Here is a 17,070-nt window from a genome sequence, read left to right on the forward strand (position 1 = left end):
CTGCCCCTCACCCACTCACTCTCTGTTTCCCTGTTTCTCTCTCTCTCTCTCTCAAAATAAATAAATAAACATTAAAAAGGTGCAAATATAGCACGAAAACACCACATATCCACTGTGTCTTTCTATACTCCATAATAATTACATTTATCTCTATTACTAATTTATATACGTGTGCGTATACGACATTATTTTATTCTAAACAATTTGTAAGTTACAAATGTGATGGCCCACTTCTTGTAAAACTTCAGTGTGTGTTCCTTACAACAGAACATCTCAAATCAAAGAGAAACTAACACAGACACGGTAGTTCCAAACACGCAATCCGCAGATCTCATTTGATTTCCCCCAATACTGGCTTTCGTAGCAGAAGGATTCTGTCCGTGATCACGCGGCGCGTTCAATCTTTCGCTCCCGTTTTCTTCCATCCAGAAGAGTTTCTTCGTCTTTTCACGCCTTTAACAACTCGATACTTTCCGAAAACACAAGCACGTTTTTTGAGTGGAATGTTTTTCAGCTTGAGTCTGTCTGATGGTCTTTGCTATTCGACTCGGCCTATGCATTTTTGGCAAGAATGCTAAAAGCTGACACCGTGTCCCTGCCTGGTTGTCTCATCTGCTCCACAACCGGTCTTGGGGGTGCGAGGGGGCTGTTGTGCTCGGGCTGCACAGGCTCCTTCGGGGCAGTTCCTCCAAACCCTGCTCTCGGCGCACCATGTTGGTGTTAGATGGGCCGGGACGGGGGTGCTTTCCAGCAGCGCAGGTGCAGCCCCACGAGGCATCAAGCTCTCGGATGTCCGCTTGCTTTGACAGCGGGTCCATCAGTACACCCGTTCATACCATGTCCGTTACTGGCGGCCCCACCACTGGCGCTGGGCCAAAGTGGAATCTGCCGGGCTTCTCCCCTCCGGAGTTCCTACTCTCCCGCTCTCAGTGAGAACCAATTAGGCGGGGAGATGCAACGAGACCGTGAATGCGCCGTTTCTCATCAGAATTCGGCCCAGCAGTTCTGGCACGCATGGATGTTGCAGTTTGAATTGCTTGTCACTGGAGCAGTTGCCAAATGATGATCCTCTCATCCCACCTTCCATCCAGACGTATTAGTTTGCGTGCTGGGAGGGAAATCGTTCTTCTTCATTCATTTCGTTTGTGCATGTAGCTACTTATATTGGGATGGACTCATAGATTTCTATTTTATACACAGCAGTTCAGTGTGTGTGTGTGTGTGTGTGTGTGTGTGTGTGTGTGTGTGTAATGTTTTTTTCCTACCAGAGCCCTGAAAAATGAGGCTTCATTTCTCTAAGAATATTTGCTCCTCTAGGGAAAAACAGTATTAAGTTGATATCCAGAAACTCAGCGTTGGGTGCCAGAGGGGTTCTTGGCTACCGGGGTGCTGCATGACATCTGCCAAAAGACAGAGGTGGGAAATACGCGCACGCGCACACGCACACACACACACGTGGGCTTACATGTGTAGTTTCATCTATACATACTAAAACCACGAGTTTGCGCTGAGACCTCTAATTCAAATCCAAGTAGCCTGCCTCATTTCCAGGTCTCTAACTCCTTTAGCAAATACGGAGAAACCTGGTTCTCACTGCCGTCACTGTATTACTCAGGTCCTCAGTTCCCACGTACGTACCCAGCCTTCTGATCTGACCAGCTACCGTCTTGCTCATCCACTCTGTGGGGTCCCGACTGTTCCAAACACACCCAGCAAGCACATGGGAAAAGAAAGGCAGTCACAATGAAATCTTAAAATTCATGCCATCCCTCACAAAATTAACTCCAGCTAGGAAGATACCCTGCTGTGTGCACTGGGTCTGAAACCATTCATCCTTCATGGCCTCAGGAGTCTGTCCGATAGTGACTAAAGAGAAGATCATAGCCAGAAGCAAAATAAAGCTCTTCTTTTTAAATCCGGACAAATGCCACATACCCCTCAAACGAAAAAGGAGCCGGGCTTCCGACGGTGTGTGGGCGAGGCATGAGGGGCCACACCAGCGTCTGTCTTGGGACTCACTTGGAGCGGTGTGTGTGCAGAAAGAGAGAGATGGAGAGAGAGAAACAGTGGGCTAGGAATCAGAACCCAAGACTGATTTCCCCCAAAGCCCGCGGTAGAAAGACAGAAGAACCCTCGCACGCTTGGTCTCGGCCAAATCACAGGGAAGGAAAGAGACACACAGGCCTTGCCTGGTCCACTATTCCGAGGGTCAATGAGTGCTAATGACTGTGATGTCATTCCTTTCCGCAGCGGTGTGCGCATTACGTACCCGAGTCCAAGAGCGAGAGGCTCTCACCATCAGAAAGGGCACTACTCTTCCCTTGGGCAGCACTAAGTCAAATAACAGAGAAACCACAGGGTCCATATACAACCATGTAAGAGAAGCACTTTCTCCACCGTCACCATATTACATAAAATAGGACACAGTAGTCCCCTTTATCCACAGGAGGTACGTTCTAAGACCCCCGGATGCCCGGAACCACGGAACGTACCAAACCCTGTGTATGCTATGCATTTTGCTATACATGCACACCCATGATAAAGTGTGGCTTATAAATTAGGCACAGTAAGAGATTAACAACAACTAATAACAGAGTAATTATAACAGGTGCCATAGTAAAATTTATGCGAATGTGGTCTTTCCCTCAAAATATCTTACTGTCTTGCAGGCTCCCCTCTTGTGATAGTGCGAGACGGTAAGATGCCCACCTGGTGGGACAGAGTCAGGTGCATGATGCAGGCATGTGATATATAGCCATAGGTCAGCATTGACCTTCAGATAATACGTCACAAGGAGGATCGTCTTCTTCCAGGGCCGTGGCTGATCATGGGTAAGTGAGACCACGTACAGCAGAAGTACAGGTGAGGGGGGACTATTGTCATGTATGTGTAGAGTATAAATCAGGAATTTTCTCGATTATTTTTTCAACTGGGCATATTCATACACCACGAATTATTTTTTTCATTGAACATACCCTTGTTATTCACAATGGCTACAACTGTAAAAAATGCCGAATTTGTGAACGTGGCTCTCACTGATATTTTTTCCCACAATATGCATTTGTGACAAAGGCTGAAAGCAGCCCAGAGGAGGAGGATGTGGTTGACTAGGCTCACTCACAAAAAAATGCTATTCTCTTGGAAGGTGAGAAGGTCTTAGAAACAACCAAATCACCCCCATTCAAACATTATCAGGTTATCTCAAAAATACATAAACCTTGGACTATTAAACCACAAGATGTAAGTGGTCTGTTTAACTTCAGAAAGAAGTGTGTCTGCAATATCATAGTATTATTATATATTTGCATATGGCATAACACTGTATATTATTTAATGCAATTGATTTTAAGTATAAAGAAGTTCAATCTAAGTGCATGGGAAAAGATTGTCAGACAGACTCTTAATTTGGTAGAAGACATTATATAAAATAATGTATCATGTTATTAGTTCCAATTAGATGACTTCAAACTGGATTTATATCTTCACATGTTATTTATTAATGACTTTTTCTTTTGATCACATTGCTTGCTCACCCGCTTTTATTTAACTTAATATTAGTTTTCTTAAAAGCTTACATCTTTGCATTTTTGCAAGGAATTTTGCAATACATCTGCATTTTACATTTTTGGTTAGAACTTTTACAAGAAGTTTGCGTCTTACATTTTGCAAGAAAGTTGATAGCAACAGCAAACTCCATGATGATTTTTTTCGGAGGAATTTCTTAATCCCAACCTTGACACATGACGAATCCTTATTTCTATTTCAGAAAAGAATACAGGCTACGTATCGACGATTATCTTAGAGATGTTTTAGGCTCAGGTACCTCTATGCCACCACATCTATTATAAAAATCACTCGAGCCAACATGTATCATAAAATACTGTGATCAAAGGCAGATATTATGAGGACAGAGAACAATGTTATAAAACTTACACATCATCTATATTTTCTTAAGACCTTACTAAGTAGTTTTTTGTTATTCCTTTTATATGTGACATCTCAGAATGATAAAGAATCAAAATAGTGGTGTATTCTCTGCTCGCACTGTTAATATGTGGTTCTGTGTAGTAAATGAACTGTCTGCTCTTTGTTCCTGGTATCCAGATAGTAACCCCCTACCCTTGGACTGTTCTGACAGGACCGTCTTTGTTATTCCAGGTGGGCTCCTTAGACCACACCGGAGTTTATGGTAGCTCTGCTTATGATCATGTGTATCAAAAAGTAGGGTGGTGGCTGTGCATGTGGGAAGGACAGCCATGCGTTTAGCGGCTTGGGGTTTTGAGCCAGATGATGTCAGCCTGACCTCCCAACCTCTGTGGGGTAAGGAGCTGAAGACCGAATCGAATCTTGTAGCCAGGGACTGAATGCATCGTGCCTCCATAATGAAAACCCAGTGGGAAGTCTGGAGAGCAGAGCTCAGGAGAGCTTCCAGGTTGGTGATACACACTGGTGTGCCTGGAAAGTGACATGTCCTGAGGACACGGAAGGCTCATGTTTGAGACCCTCCCAGATGCCGCTCTATGAGTCACTTCATCTGGCTGTTCCTGATATGATTACTTTAAAATACACTTTATTTATTAGCAGATTGCTTTCTCATGTCCTGTGAGCTATGTAAGAGAATGATTCAAACTAAGATAAACCCCTGAGTGTTTAGCCAGTCGGTCAAAGGGCGGGTGGTCCAAGGGCACTGAGCATGGGACTGGGGTCTCAGGGGAGTTGGAAAACCATGCCTTCGACCCATGCAGTTCGTGCCAACTCCTGGTGGTCGTGCTCAGAATTGCATTGCAATGGTATTTATGCCAAATAGGTTTTAAATGATGGAGATTAAGGAAGGCACCTGTGATGAGCACTGGGTGTTATACCGAAGTGCGATATTGAATCAAATGCTATATTGAATGGCTATATTGTACACCTGAAACTAACATCACACTCCATGTGAGCTAACTGGAATTGAAATAGAAACCTGGAAAAAAAATTGAAAGGTGTAGCCAACATCTACACATTTAGCTAGCGACACTGTTTACTATTAAAAGTAAACCCGATTTTTAGTTAGAAATGCATCTTGACGTCTACATCCATTGACCTAATAGGTTTAAATTTGTACACGTGAAATATCAGAAAAAAAAAAGGTTCTGTTCTGACTAATTCCAAAAACTAAAATAAGAAAGAGAAGATTGGTATTGTTCTTCTTTGCCACATACGTAGGCAATATGTTTACTTCTTTTAATATTATCGTTTTTGCTATCATTTAGGAAGCCATTCCTGCTAACCTTGGTCAATCAACCATACAACTGCTTTGCTGTATACAAAGAACATGTACACACGTTGTATGTAAATGTGTTCAGCAACACACTCGTGCCTCAGACAATTAGGTGGAAAAATTCGTTCAAGGTTAAACCCTTCTTTTTGAGAAATCAACCTATTCCTAATATTAACTAAGAAATATAACATCACACATCTGAAGCTAAGTTCACACACAGGGGACAGTAGTTATTCCAGAGAAGGCTTAATCCAGGCTGATGTACATTAGTTGATACATAAAAAATAGATTTGAATGACGAAATTTGAACTTCAGATAAAAAATCGCAAAAGATATACCTTGGAAGCAAGTTTTACTCAAGAAAACCGTAAGGAAGAGAAAGTATGTTTACCGTTTTGTTCTCCATTTATTGAACAAATTCCATGTATAAGTGGACCCCTGTGGTTCAAACCCATGTTGTTCAAGGGTTCACTGTATAATAGACAGACACACTAAACCACAGGGTTTCACTGCCTGAAGCATTTCTTCTCTCTTGGATTTATCTGCCCATGTTTTACTCATCTGTTAAGATGTTATAATTTTCCCCAGATATTTTATGCCATCCATTAAGATATTTCTTCGTTTGTTCCCCCAAATCCTAGGCAAATGCAACTTTTGACCTCCTTCGCCACCCAACGCCTGCCTGTGGTATTACATCTTCGCCAAAAGTTACAGGTATTACTAGGTTACATTATATTTATATATGATGAAAACGTATATGATTATGATTATGAACATTTGATGAAAACGTATATGATTATGATTATGAACATTATTACGTTTTGCCGTCTGCATACGGATGTGCAAGTGTGTTGTTTTTAGTGACAGACTTTTTTATTCCCAACAACAAACTTGGTGCCTGATATCTGCATCATACTGACACACAGGAGGCGGTGTAAAAAGTCGCAGGCCCAGCTGAACTGCGACAAGCGCTATGTGGTGGGGGCAGGACGTGAACCTTTCCAGGGGAGACAGCACAGCAGATGAAGCGTGCAGGTCTGGAAGGGGCAGTCGCACATAAACGTCCCCAAAGATACACCATGCAAAGACAGACCAACACAGGTGGCGTGTGAGGAGTGATACCTTCTACCGGCATCGTCTCACACTAAACTTTAAATGGCCCCGTAAAAAGATGCTTTCATCTGCTGACAGCCAGAGACAACTCTGGAGTAATTTAAGAAGTGCGTGGTAAGATCACAGCTGTGGCGCGCACCGCAAACAGCCTGCCCGTCACCCACTTTTCTTTCGGCGCCTGCTGAGCGACAGGACGGAGGTATCTCCCGATGCGGCTGAGATAAGCAGGAGACGTCGTTCGGGCCAGTGCCACACAAGGAGCAGTCTGTGGGGCCGGTCGCACTCTTAGAAAAGCTCTTAGTTTTCTGTGCAATCCTGGTTAATTCTGAAACGTGGAGATCTTTGCTCCTCAGTTGTAAGACAAGGGCAAGGACAGCACTTCGCGCAGAGTGCGATTTTTAGGACTCTGTTAGCCTGGCCCTACCAGGGCTCAGTAAAGGTCATGATGATGATGATGGCGACAGGGAAGACGGTGATCTTGATAACAGCTACTGTCAAGATTTTTAAAAATTGTTTAAGGTTTATTTACTTTGAGAGAGAGAGAGACAGACAGAGACAGAGAAGAGAGGGAGAGAGAGAGAGAGAGAGAGAGAGAGAGTGCGGGAAAGGGGAAGAGAGAAAGAGGGAGACAGAGACAGAGAAGAGAGGGAGAGAGAGAGAGAGAGTGCCGGAAAGGGGCAGAGAGAGAGGGAGACAGAGACAGAGAAGAGAGGGAGAGAGAGAGAGAGAGCGCCGGAAAGGGGCAGAGAGAGAGGGAGACAGAGACAGAGAAGAGAGGGAGAGAGAGAGAGAGAGAGACAGAGCGCCAGAAAGGGGCAGAGAGAGAGGGAGACAGAGACAGACAGAGAAGAGAGGGAGAGAGAGAGAGAGAGAGGGCCGGAAAGGGGCAGAGAGAGAGGGAGACAGAGACAGAGAAGAGAGGGAGAGAGAGAGAGAGAGAGAGAGACAGAGCGCCAGAAAGGGGCAGAGAGAGAGGGAGACAGAGACAGAGAAGAGAGGGAGAGAGAGAGAGAGAGAGAGACAGAGCACCAGAAAGGGGCAGAGAGAGAGGGAGACAGAGACAGAGAAGAGAGGGAGAGAGAGAGAGAGAGAGACAGAGCGCCAGAAAGGGGCAGAGAGAGAGGGAGACAGAGACAGAGACAGAGAAGAGAGGGAGAGAGAGAGAGAGAGAGACAGAGCGCCAGAAAGGGGCAGAGAGAGAGGGAGACAGAGACAGAGACAGAGAAGAGAGGGAGAGAGAGAGAGAGAGAGAGCGCCGGAAAGGGGCAGAGAGAGAGGGAGACAGAGACAGAGAAGAGAGGGAGAGAGAGAGAGAGAGAGCGCCGGAAAGGGGCAGAGAGAGAGGGAGAGAGAGAATCCTAAGCAGGGTCCACGCTGTCAGCACAGAGCCCAACACGGGGCTCGAACTCACAAGCCGTGACATCATGACCCGAGCCAAGACCAAGAGTCAGATGCTTACGGACTGGGCCACCCACGCGCCCCTCTGTCGGGAATTTTGATACGTTGGTGCTGTTCAGGGCGGAGGAAACAAGATAACCTCCCAGCAGAAACGAAAGGGAAGAGAGAGCTGGACAGTACTGCTTACCGCCAGGGCGAGGAGGGAGACGCCAAGGCCAACCCGGAAGCAGTTTCCGTGGACCCGGCAGGTGGAAGAAAGAGCAAGGGGGGGCTGCCTACACTTCAGGTCTGGTGACGTCTGCTGTCAAGGGCGGAGCTGCTCTGCAAACCTGACGCATCCCAAAGCACTACAGATCTCAGGCCTCGAAGCTCCAAGCTGCAGCACAATTTCCTGGACGGCCCGATCTCAGCACATCTCTTCGCAGGAACTGTGAACCGTGACCTACTCTGCTTCACCCCTACCTGCCATTACTACCCCTGGGTCCCTCGTCCCGCGGCCTCAGACTGTCACATGCAAACACCGTCTACCTGCTACCTCCCCAGCGTGAGTCCCGCTCACTGGGAACAAAGCTGTCTCTTGGCTCACCTGTGGTCTCGCTCTGAGACTATCAACACTAGATGAGCGAATGTGGATGTGCACGAGTGTTGTAGGAAAACGTCTACATGGAACGTTTTGTGGCTGTTGCTCATTTCGTTAGCGTTTGATGATTCTGATTCACAAAGACGAGAGGGAACTGGTGTCATCGTACCTGAGAAGCTTCCCAGCCTGGGCGCGGTCATGTCCCCTCCGTCGTAAATCTCCAGAGAGTCCCAGTTCTGCTCCGTGGCAAAACTGATCACTTGAATCTAGCAAACAACAGTGTTCAGTCACTAAGTATTTTCGGTTTAAAGAAATTTGCCTGATCATGCAGGGTTTTTCCTTGAAACTTAATACATACACCAAAGAGAAAGGTGAAACCCCACAAAATAAACCACGAAGCGACATTTGCAAATTTCTACAAACGGCACTTTGGGCAGCTTTTAGCCCCCAAATCTATTGTTTTTAATCCCAAGTTTAGAAATGTGATTAGAAACATGTTGTAGAAGAAGTAAGAAAAGGGAAACAGGTTATGGTTTAAGTATTTAAAAATAACCAACGCAAACAAGAAAACAAACACAGAAAGCAAGCCCCGTGCATTCAGGAGCTCCGGGCTAGAGGGGCTTACCTGGATTCCTGATCCCTCCGTAACTATGATTTTCCAGATACAGTTTAAGTTGTTACCATATGGTTCAGGATAGCCGGGGGATAAAATTGTACCTCTGCGCTGAGTGAAATTGCCACTGCAGGGGACTAAAAGACAGAACCGTATCTCATAAAAATAAAGTACAGCAAAGGACAGCATTAATTTCATGCTTAGCGTTTCTTTGCTGTGTGATCAGATATTAAGAGACATTTGACACGGAGTATGGTCCTTTCAATGGCATGTGGTGGCCAAGGTCAAATTCAGTCTATCCTCTTACCAATTCCCAGTATCATTGATTATTGCCTACCATAGTACCAAGGTTTACAGATCTGGTGTCTAAAAGCAAACCTCTTCAGGCTAAGAAGGGGCTGTACCTGACAGTGACATCTCAGAAGTGAATCCTGTTCAGAATAATTTTATCCGGATGATTTAAGGAGCTTTGCAGACTATTGCCTTCCATATGTAGACAAGCAACCCCAAATGAGAGTAAGGGGATTTATGAGCAAATCCGGGGAGAAGAGACGCTGAAAACGTACAAGTGAATTCAAGACCTCATCGCGACTGCTCTCGAGGTTGTCACGCAAAATGAAAGAAATAAACTATAACTAACAAGGCCATTGTTATTCGGGCGGCATTAACCTGTTATTTTCAAGCCTTCATCAGCACAAATTTATTAAGAGGACATTACGAGACAGCAAATCAACATTGTAACGATTCTTCCCCAAAAGGAAATTATGCTTTATACCCAGGGCTTGAGAGTTAATGGCGTACTCGATAGGTTTTGTACAACAAAACGTGTTTCATCCTCGTTAATCTAATGAGTTGTTTCATGAGACACAGTGACTTTTAGCGTGGAGCCGCTCCGCCACTATTTCAGAGGAAACACGTTGCTTTTTGAACAGGTCTGGAGCGGGATCAGGCTGTGCACACTCGACGTGAGCATCAGAAGCTGCTTCGTCCAGCTGTGAAGCTGGAGGGAACAGCCTTGTGCACGCTGTCACGCCTTGTGGACACACGCACGCCGTCACACCCGCGGGCACACACGTTGTCACACCCGTGGGCACACGCACTGTCACACCCGCAAGCATGCACGCTGTCACACCTGTGGACACGCATGCCGTCACACCCACAAGCACACACACCGTCACACCTGTGAGCGCACACACACCGTCACACCTGCGGGCACGCACGTTGTCACACCCACGGGCATGCACGCTGTCACGCCTTGTGGACACACGCACGCCGTCACACCCAGAAGCACACACACCATCACACCCGCGAGCACGCACGCCGTCACACCCGCGGGCACACTTACCCACGCAGCTCGGGATTGTGTCGTTCCACTGAGCTAACGCGTTAGGCACGGACTGGCAGCGGATGGCGGTGGAGCCCTGAAGGAGGTACCCCGGGTTGCACTCAAATCGAACAATCGAACCGGCTGAGAACTCGGAGCCAATTCTCCGTCCGTATCTGGGCTCAGGGACAGAGCTGCACTGGGTATCGCTGGTTCGAGGGACAGCTAGAAGCAAACACACAACACGGCCATCGGTGTCTTCCCGGGGAAGCCCCACCATTTCCTTGGAAAAGGAGTCGAGAGAGCCCAGAACGAGTTTATGTTAATACAGAAATCAGTAATGCCTTCCGCAGGTTCTAGAGGGAACGATGTGGGGAGCGCTTCCATACCTGCATCCAACCTCTTACCAACCCCAAGGACCGCCTTAGAGTCTCCTTTCAGAGGAGTTAAACGCGGCATCAGGAGCATTGGCGCCTTATGAGGCCTGAGCTATACTATATGCAGGCAATTAAAGTTAATTAAGCGCCCAAATCACTGTGCTCATGATAACGAGGTGCCTCAGAACTTGTACTTACCCTCAAGGACCTTAGAGTCTAGTGAGTATAATATGGCTATTGTGATGTAATAACAAAATTAAAAACACAACTACTGGATGACCCGGCACTTCCGCGAATGCATCCCACTTCTGCGGATATATCCCCCAAAACACTGAAATCAGGATCTCAAAGACCTGTCTGCACCCACGTGTCCACCACAGCCTTCTTCACAGTAGCCACGCTGTGGAGACAACCTAAGTGTCCCATCAGTGGGTGAAGGGATAGAGAAAACGTGTTACGTCCATACAATGGAACACCGTTTAGCCTTAAAACAGAAATAAATGCTGCCATTTGCAACAACACACGTGTTCCTTCCACCTCTGGATAAAAGTCAAGATGGCCAACCACACGGCCCACCCCCCCCCCCCCCCAACAGCCCCTCTGGCGAAGCAAAATCACACTGCCTTTAGCCCCGTCCCAAATCACCTGGCACAAACCTCAATCCCATAACCAGCCCCTCCCAGAACTCCCTTTCTGAGACACCCCCAGGGTCTCCCTGGGCTGTGGTTTTCGTTGAGGTCTGGTCTTCGGCTGACAGTCACGGGCAGGTGAGCCTCGTTCCAGTGCGAGGTGAGGGGTCTGTTAAGTTGTATACTGGAATCTACTGTCTGTGAGACATTGTTCTGCTTCCCAAAAGGGGCACAGGGTAAAGTTTGGAATATACTTCAGCTCGCAGAGACATCTGTTACTCCAGAACAACTCGTTGAGAAACAGATCCACAAGGTATGGGCATGAAAACTCCATGATCTGTTTTTATTCTCTGCAGCTAAAGGCCGTTTGTATGTATCGTGTCCAGGATCCTCTTCAGTCTGTGCATTTTTTCATCCAACGGTGCCCCCCTCTGACAGTGTGCTCGCGTCCGTGTTTTCCCGAAGAACAGTGCTCCATGTTCACACTGCTTTTCCTAACATGGGGACATCAGGTTTTGCATTGAACCTGACCAGTGACAGGAAGCATCTGAGTAACTGCTCCTAAGAAAGCAAGTCTACGAGACGGAGTCAGAAGACGATTCTGACGCAAAGTTAATAAAATTATATACCAAGCACTACAGTTGAAACAATGATACATCAGAATGGCTCTTTTTTAGAAGTAAAAACAGAATGCAGAATAACTATATCATAATAAAAATTGCTGAAAATTCCTATTTGTCATATTTATAGGTCTCAGCATTTTGGTGCAGTTGAACAAGAAGCATGAGGGCCAAAGAGGAAATAAATAAAGACCATCCCATGGAGGCGTCAGTTCTCAAGTGTTTGCTGCTGCTGTTACCAAAATGGAGAAATGTCTCCAATGGCAATTTTTTTCCTTGTCCTGAATTACACGAAAAACACCCGGCTACTGATAGCAAACGCTGCACGCTTATCTAAGAAGCCTCAAACACAGTGACGTTTCTATTTCTAAATGTAATTTTTTTTCTTTAAGTTTATTTATTTTTTTGGGACAGAGAGAGACAGAGCATGAACGGGGGAGGGGCAGAGAGAGAGGGAGACACAGAATCGGAAACAGGCTCCAGGCTCCGAGCCATCAGCCCAGAGCCTGACGCGGGGCTCGAACTCACGGACCGCGAGATCGTGACCTGGCTGAAGTCGGATGCTTAACCGACTGCGCCACCCAGGCGCCCCTCTATTTCTAATAATAATACATTAATATTTAATAAATATGCGAGCACTTTTTCCAGGGCATCACTGCCACTCCAGGCCCCGTACACGGGGACAACACACCATCAAGGGTCACTCAGACACAGGCCACTATTCAGCCTTTCCTCATGAACTTCACGGTTGTCCTTTTTTAAGGAAACGAAGATAAATGAACAACACCTACATCTGGGCGATATTATGAAGGTTGTTCTCTAGAGGAAGAAGTTTCCCCAGTGAGGAGAAGAACAATTTTAAGTCTCTGGAAAGTGGGGCCGAAGCAGGCACAGACGACCTCAAACGTCCATGCACCGTCTGGGGAGCATCCAACAGCATTCAGCCACTTTCCCTGTCGGCCCATCCTCCGGTCCCTGCCCTTCACCTGGATGTTTCGGGCAGCATCAGGGAGAAATTCCGTCCTCTGTGGTTACTACCCTGTATCTTTTAGTCAATGTTTCACACTGCGGTGAAGCAAGAGGGGAATCAGCCCAGCGGAAAGCGAACAGGGACTGAGGTAGGCTCAGGAGAGAAGGTGCCGGACTGAACGACGAGTGACGGCCACAGCAGGTGCGCTGTGCTGGTGCGGGGGCTGGGGGCTGCTCTCGGGCTTTCAGAGCACCCACCACGAGGGGAAGCCAGAGCCTAATGTCACGTGGTGGGTCCTTCGCCCAAAGCCACTGCCAGAGCTCAGCCCAGGTCTGCGCACGCGGCTCCTTCACCGCCCATCTTTCAGAGCAGGTATGACGACAAAACCAGACACCGACAATAACCTAGTAACAAACCTGAATGCCCGCAGCAGTCACTTGGCCAGTCTAAGGGAGGCTGGCTTGCCTGTTTCTTTAGTGATGGGGGATATTTTCTATTTCTCAAAATCATTCTGTTTGGGTAGCTGAAAAATCGGATTCGACAAGCCATCACTCGTCAGTGAATTCAAGCATACATCACTGAATTATGAACAAAACTTTACGCTCAGTCTTTTTTGTAAGAAGTATGCATTTTATAAGCTCTTTAAACAAAATGCGAGTCTCTTCGAAGTGGAAAACCTTATAATTTATGTCATCTAAAAGGAGATGAGGTTTGGGGAAAATCAGTAAAGACATGTACTTCCAAAAACTGGGAAGGACCTCACGGGGAAATTTTCACGTCAATTTCTTTCTAACCAAACTCAGAAAAAGTGCTTCCTGCTTCCAGGTTGTTTATCTGTTTATTTCACTGCTAAGGGCAGTGAGTCTTGCTGTAGGAGGTAGGAGGTAGGAGACCCTGGGACAGGAAAGCCCCAAGCTAGTGAATCTGGGAGACCGGGAGGCCAGAAGGCCAGGAAGCGGGAGGCTGCTTCAGATGGGGATCTGGAATGGAGCTGTCCACACAGCAAATGTGTCCAGAAAGACGGAAACTCGGCCAACTGACACTTGTACGTTGTGCGCTCAGGGGAAGCTTGATATAAACACATGGCCTCCTTTCCCCCCTGAAATATTCAAGATGTCCTACCTGGTTTACTAGCTTTGGTGTGAATGACTTATTTTGAGAGAACTTAATGAAGTGCTGAATCCTGCATGGAAATACCCAAGAAAAATGGATGATCTGTGCAAACAGCCAGGCACAAATATAAGAGAGTTAAAAATAGTAGTACACTCATGAGACACTGTCGACTGCCGAGTTTAATATAGACGCATTCAGTCACGTGCACACACAGAGCATGGCGGGGGTGGGGGGGTTGTGCAGATGGTTTTTAACCACCCTGCCATAAATTAGCATGTGCCTCAGAGTAAGCAGGAGAGGACAGGAGACTTATCTGCTCTGCCTCAGTCGTCTCTGTGGCCACGCACGCCGGCTCTTGTGTTGTTTCCAATATTGCTAAGGTTGATTCTGTTATTAAAAGGTGTGTATTTGGGGCACCTGGGTGGCTCACTTGGCTCAAGGTCAGACTTTAGCTCACGTCATGATCCTGTTCGCGAGTTCGAGCCCCACGTCGGGCTCTGTGCTGACAGCTGAGAGCCAGGAGCCTGCCTTGGATTCTGTTTCTCCCTCTCTCTGCCCCTTCCCTGCTCGTGCTCTGTCTGTCTCTCTCTCAAAAATAAATAAACATTAAAAAAAAAACCTGAAAAAAAAAGTGTGTATTTGGAGCCCCCCAAAAATCTACAAATGCAACATAAGCACATCATAATATAGACTAAAAGGGCTCTTCTAACACCAGAGGAACCAGACTGTGCTCAATTTATTAAGGAACAGTAGGTGAGTGTTCCACATGGTGGGTTTCTTAGGGTGACATGAATTTTGATTTTCTCGCTGCCCCCAGAATACACTGACTTTACGTGCGATCCATTTTCTGCAGAGTGCCAAAGATTATCAAAATGTGCAGAATCCCCTTTGCTGACTGCAGTCCTGCCAGTGTGTAGGTCTGGGAGCTCAGGGAGGGAGGGCTCAGGAATCGCTGGGTGCTGGGGGAGGAGGGAGGGGACACCCTCTCCAGGTTGCCTGAAAGGAAATCCAAGAAGCCACTTGAACGCATTCACATCGGAAAGCGAGGCGTGCTCCTGCCGTGTCTTCAGGGAACTTTGTTTATGTAGGACAAACATCAACAGCGGTCCAGTTGGGAAACCGAAATGTTAGCACAGCCCCAGGGACCCTCACACTCCAGGAGAATCTCCAGATGTCTGTTCCTGGTAGGTTCTACCAACAGCTTTTGCTTCTCGAGTCAACTGTCACATCGCCGAGGTGTGTGGTGGCAGAATGCAAGGGGGATGCAAGGTGGCCCCAGGAGGAATGACTCCTGAGCCACCTGCTGTAAAAGGTGCCTGCCTGTCACTGAAATGCACCATGTCTTCTCTGTCTCCGTCCACACTACTGCTTGTAGGACCCGTGACCTGGAAAGTAGTTCCTCCACCCCGAGTAGATAGCGTCCTTGAGTTTTTAATTCAATAGCACCAAGCAGCTGGACGCAGGGCTTCACAGGTACTGAGTCGTCACTGACAAACTAATGTGGGACAGGTATTTAAAGCACCGGGTTAGGAAGGGATCCCCTCCATTCGCCTCTTTTGGGGTGCTCGTGGGTCCTAACTCACTGTCTTTCCCACTTCTGACCTTTCAAATCGACCCTTCTGCCTCTAAGGGGTGTGGAAAGCAAAGGAAAACCAGCAAAGACATAAGTTAATTAGGACACTTTGTAAAACAAAGTCTACGTCCATTTCTCCACAGGATCAGAAAGATGGAAACATCTTCATTACTTAGGCCTCATTATTAAGCAGGCGGCAGGGAGGGCCGGGGAGTGGAGCGCAAGAGGCAGTGATGCTGGAATGACTGGGTCAAGTCCGGGTTCCCTGCACCCTGACCTCGCTACCTACTTTGCCACCGATGTCTCTAACAGGTGCAGAAACTCCCTGTGCAATTTAAAGCTTTAGTAACTCAGGAAAGAATGAAGCCGTAAGTGGTATTTGAACGCACTATTCAGAAAGTTTTTATACAATGGATTTCAAATAATTTCTTGGCTCCCACGTAACCAGCATCTTTCAGAAAGTAATATTCAATTTAACTTTTCAGATGTATTGAAAACGTCCCCAGGTGTTCTCAAGTGATTTATAAACTGCATTCATGATTCTAGTTCTTTGCTTCCAAGGGATTTAGCTTTGATAAAAAGACAATTTTTGCATAAACTCACTATAGAAACAAAAAGCAAGAAAAGGAGGTATATTGAGACTTTATAAAATATTGAGGGTGTTAGAGTCATTATATACTCTTAAGGACAAGGAAAACATATTCCTCCTATAAATGATTTTCTTTTCTTACCAGTTTTCTGTTTTCATTCATTTTAATGGCGATATGTTACTTGAAGCCAAGAAACATACCTTTTAAAGTCGTGACTTCTGAGGACAGTATTTGTAAGTAGGATAGAGTTAGGGTCATTTGCCTCAGATATTTTATTCGGTGTCTAATCTTTATCAAAAAGGAAGGAAAGCCCCTTATCAAGACAGTCCATGTCAGTAGCTTAAATGTCTCCAGGTTAAAAAGTGTACTTAAGGTGCTATTCCTTCTCATTCCTTTACACATCATCTTGTTCCTGAGCAGTGAGGTTTTTATGATGAAATATTTTATAGTTTATAGATTTTAGGAAAACGTTTTGAGGGCATGGGTCTTGCAGCGTGAGAGTATTAGAAATGAGTTGTAAGTGAAATGACAGATTGCTATCTTCCGTAATTTTTTTTTTATTTTTTTACAAACACTATGATGTCAAGCTCGTTTTCCAAAGTCTTTAGCAAAGGACAGAAGCTACTGACACTTGGGGCTCCCCGGCCACTTGCCACTTCCGAGGAAAAGAGCTAAGAGGGGCGAGTAATCTCTGTAGTCTCGAGCAAAATTGAGACCTGGAAAGACTAAGTCTTTCTTCCTGTTTTGGAACACACAGTTTATCCGCCAAGATGGTAATCTCTCTCACATCTCAAGCTTCACGGCCATTACAACCTACATCCAAAGACCCGCTCTGTGCTTCTGAAAGTGTATAAACAGTTGACATGGATTTTTGTCAAGTTCATGCACTGAACAGACAAGACAAAGGTAG

General features: G+C 46.3%; 1 protein-coding gene across 5 annotated transcripts in view; it reads right to left on the reverse strand.

Moving 5' to 3' along the window:
* The window catches only part of CSMD1 (CUB and Sushi multiple domains 1), a 2,044,057-nt gene that overhangs the window by 226,762 nt on the left and 1,800,225 nt on the right, over nt 1–17,070 (reverse strand). For all 5 annotated transcript variants that reach the window (XM_086703086.1, XM_086703088.1, XM_086703085.1 and 2 more), the window contains 3 exons: nt 10,310–10,513; nt 8,977–9,101; nt 8,521–8,617 (listed from right to left, as the gene is read on the reverse strand). In XM_086703086.1, the coding sequence (XP_086559212.1) occupies nt 8,521–8,617; nt 8,977–9,101; nt 10,310–10,513 (426 nt within the window). The remainder of the gene's footprint in view (nt 1–8,520; nt 8,618–8,976; nt 9,102–10,309; nt 10,514–17,070) is intronic.

This window comes from Puma concolor, chromosome B1, assembly GCF_028749965.1.
Source record: "Puma concolor isolate L17-30 chromosome B1, mPumCon1.1.hap2, whole genome shotgun sequence".
Taxonomy (NCBI): domain Eukaryota; kingdom Metazoa; phylum Chordata; class Mammalia; order Carnivora; family Felidae; genus Puma; species Puma concolor.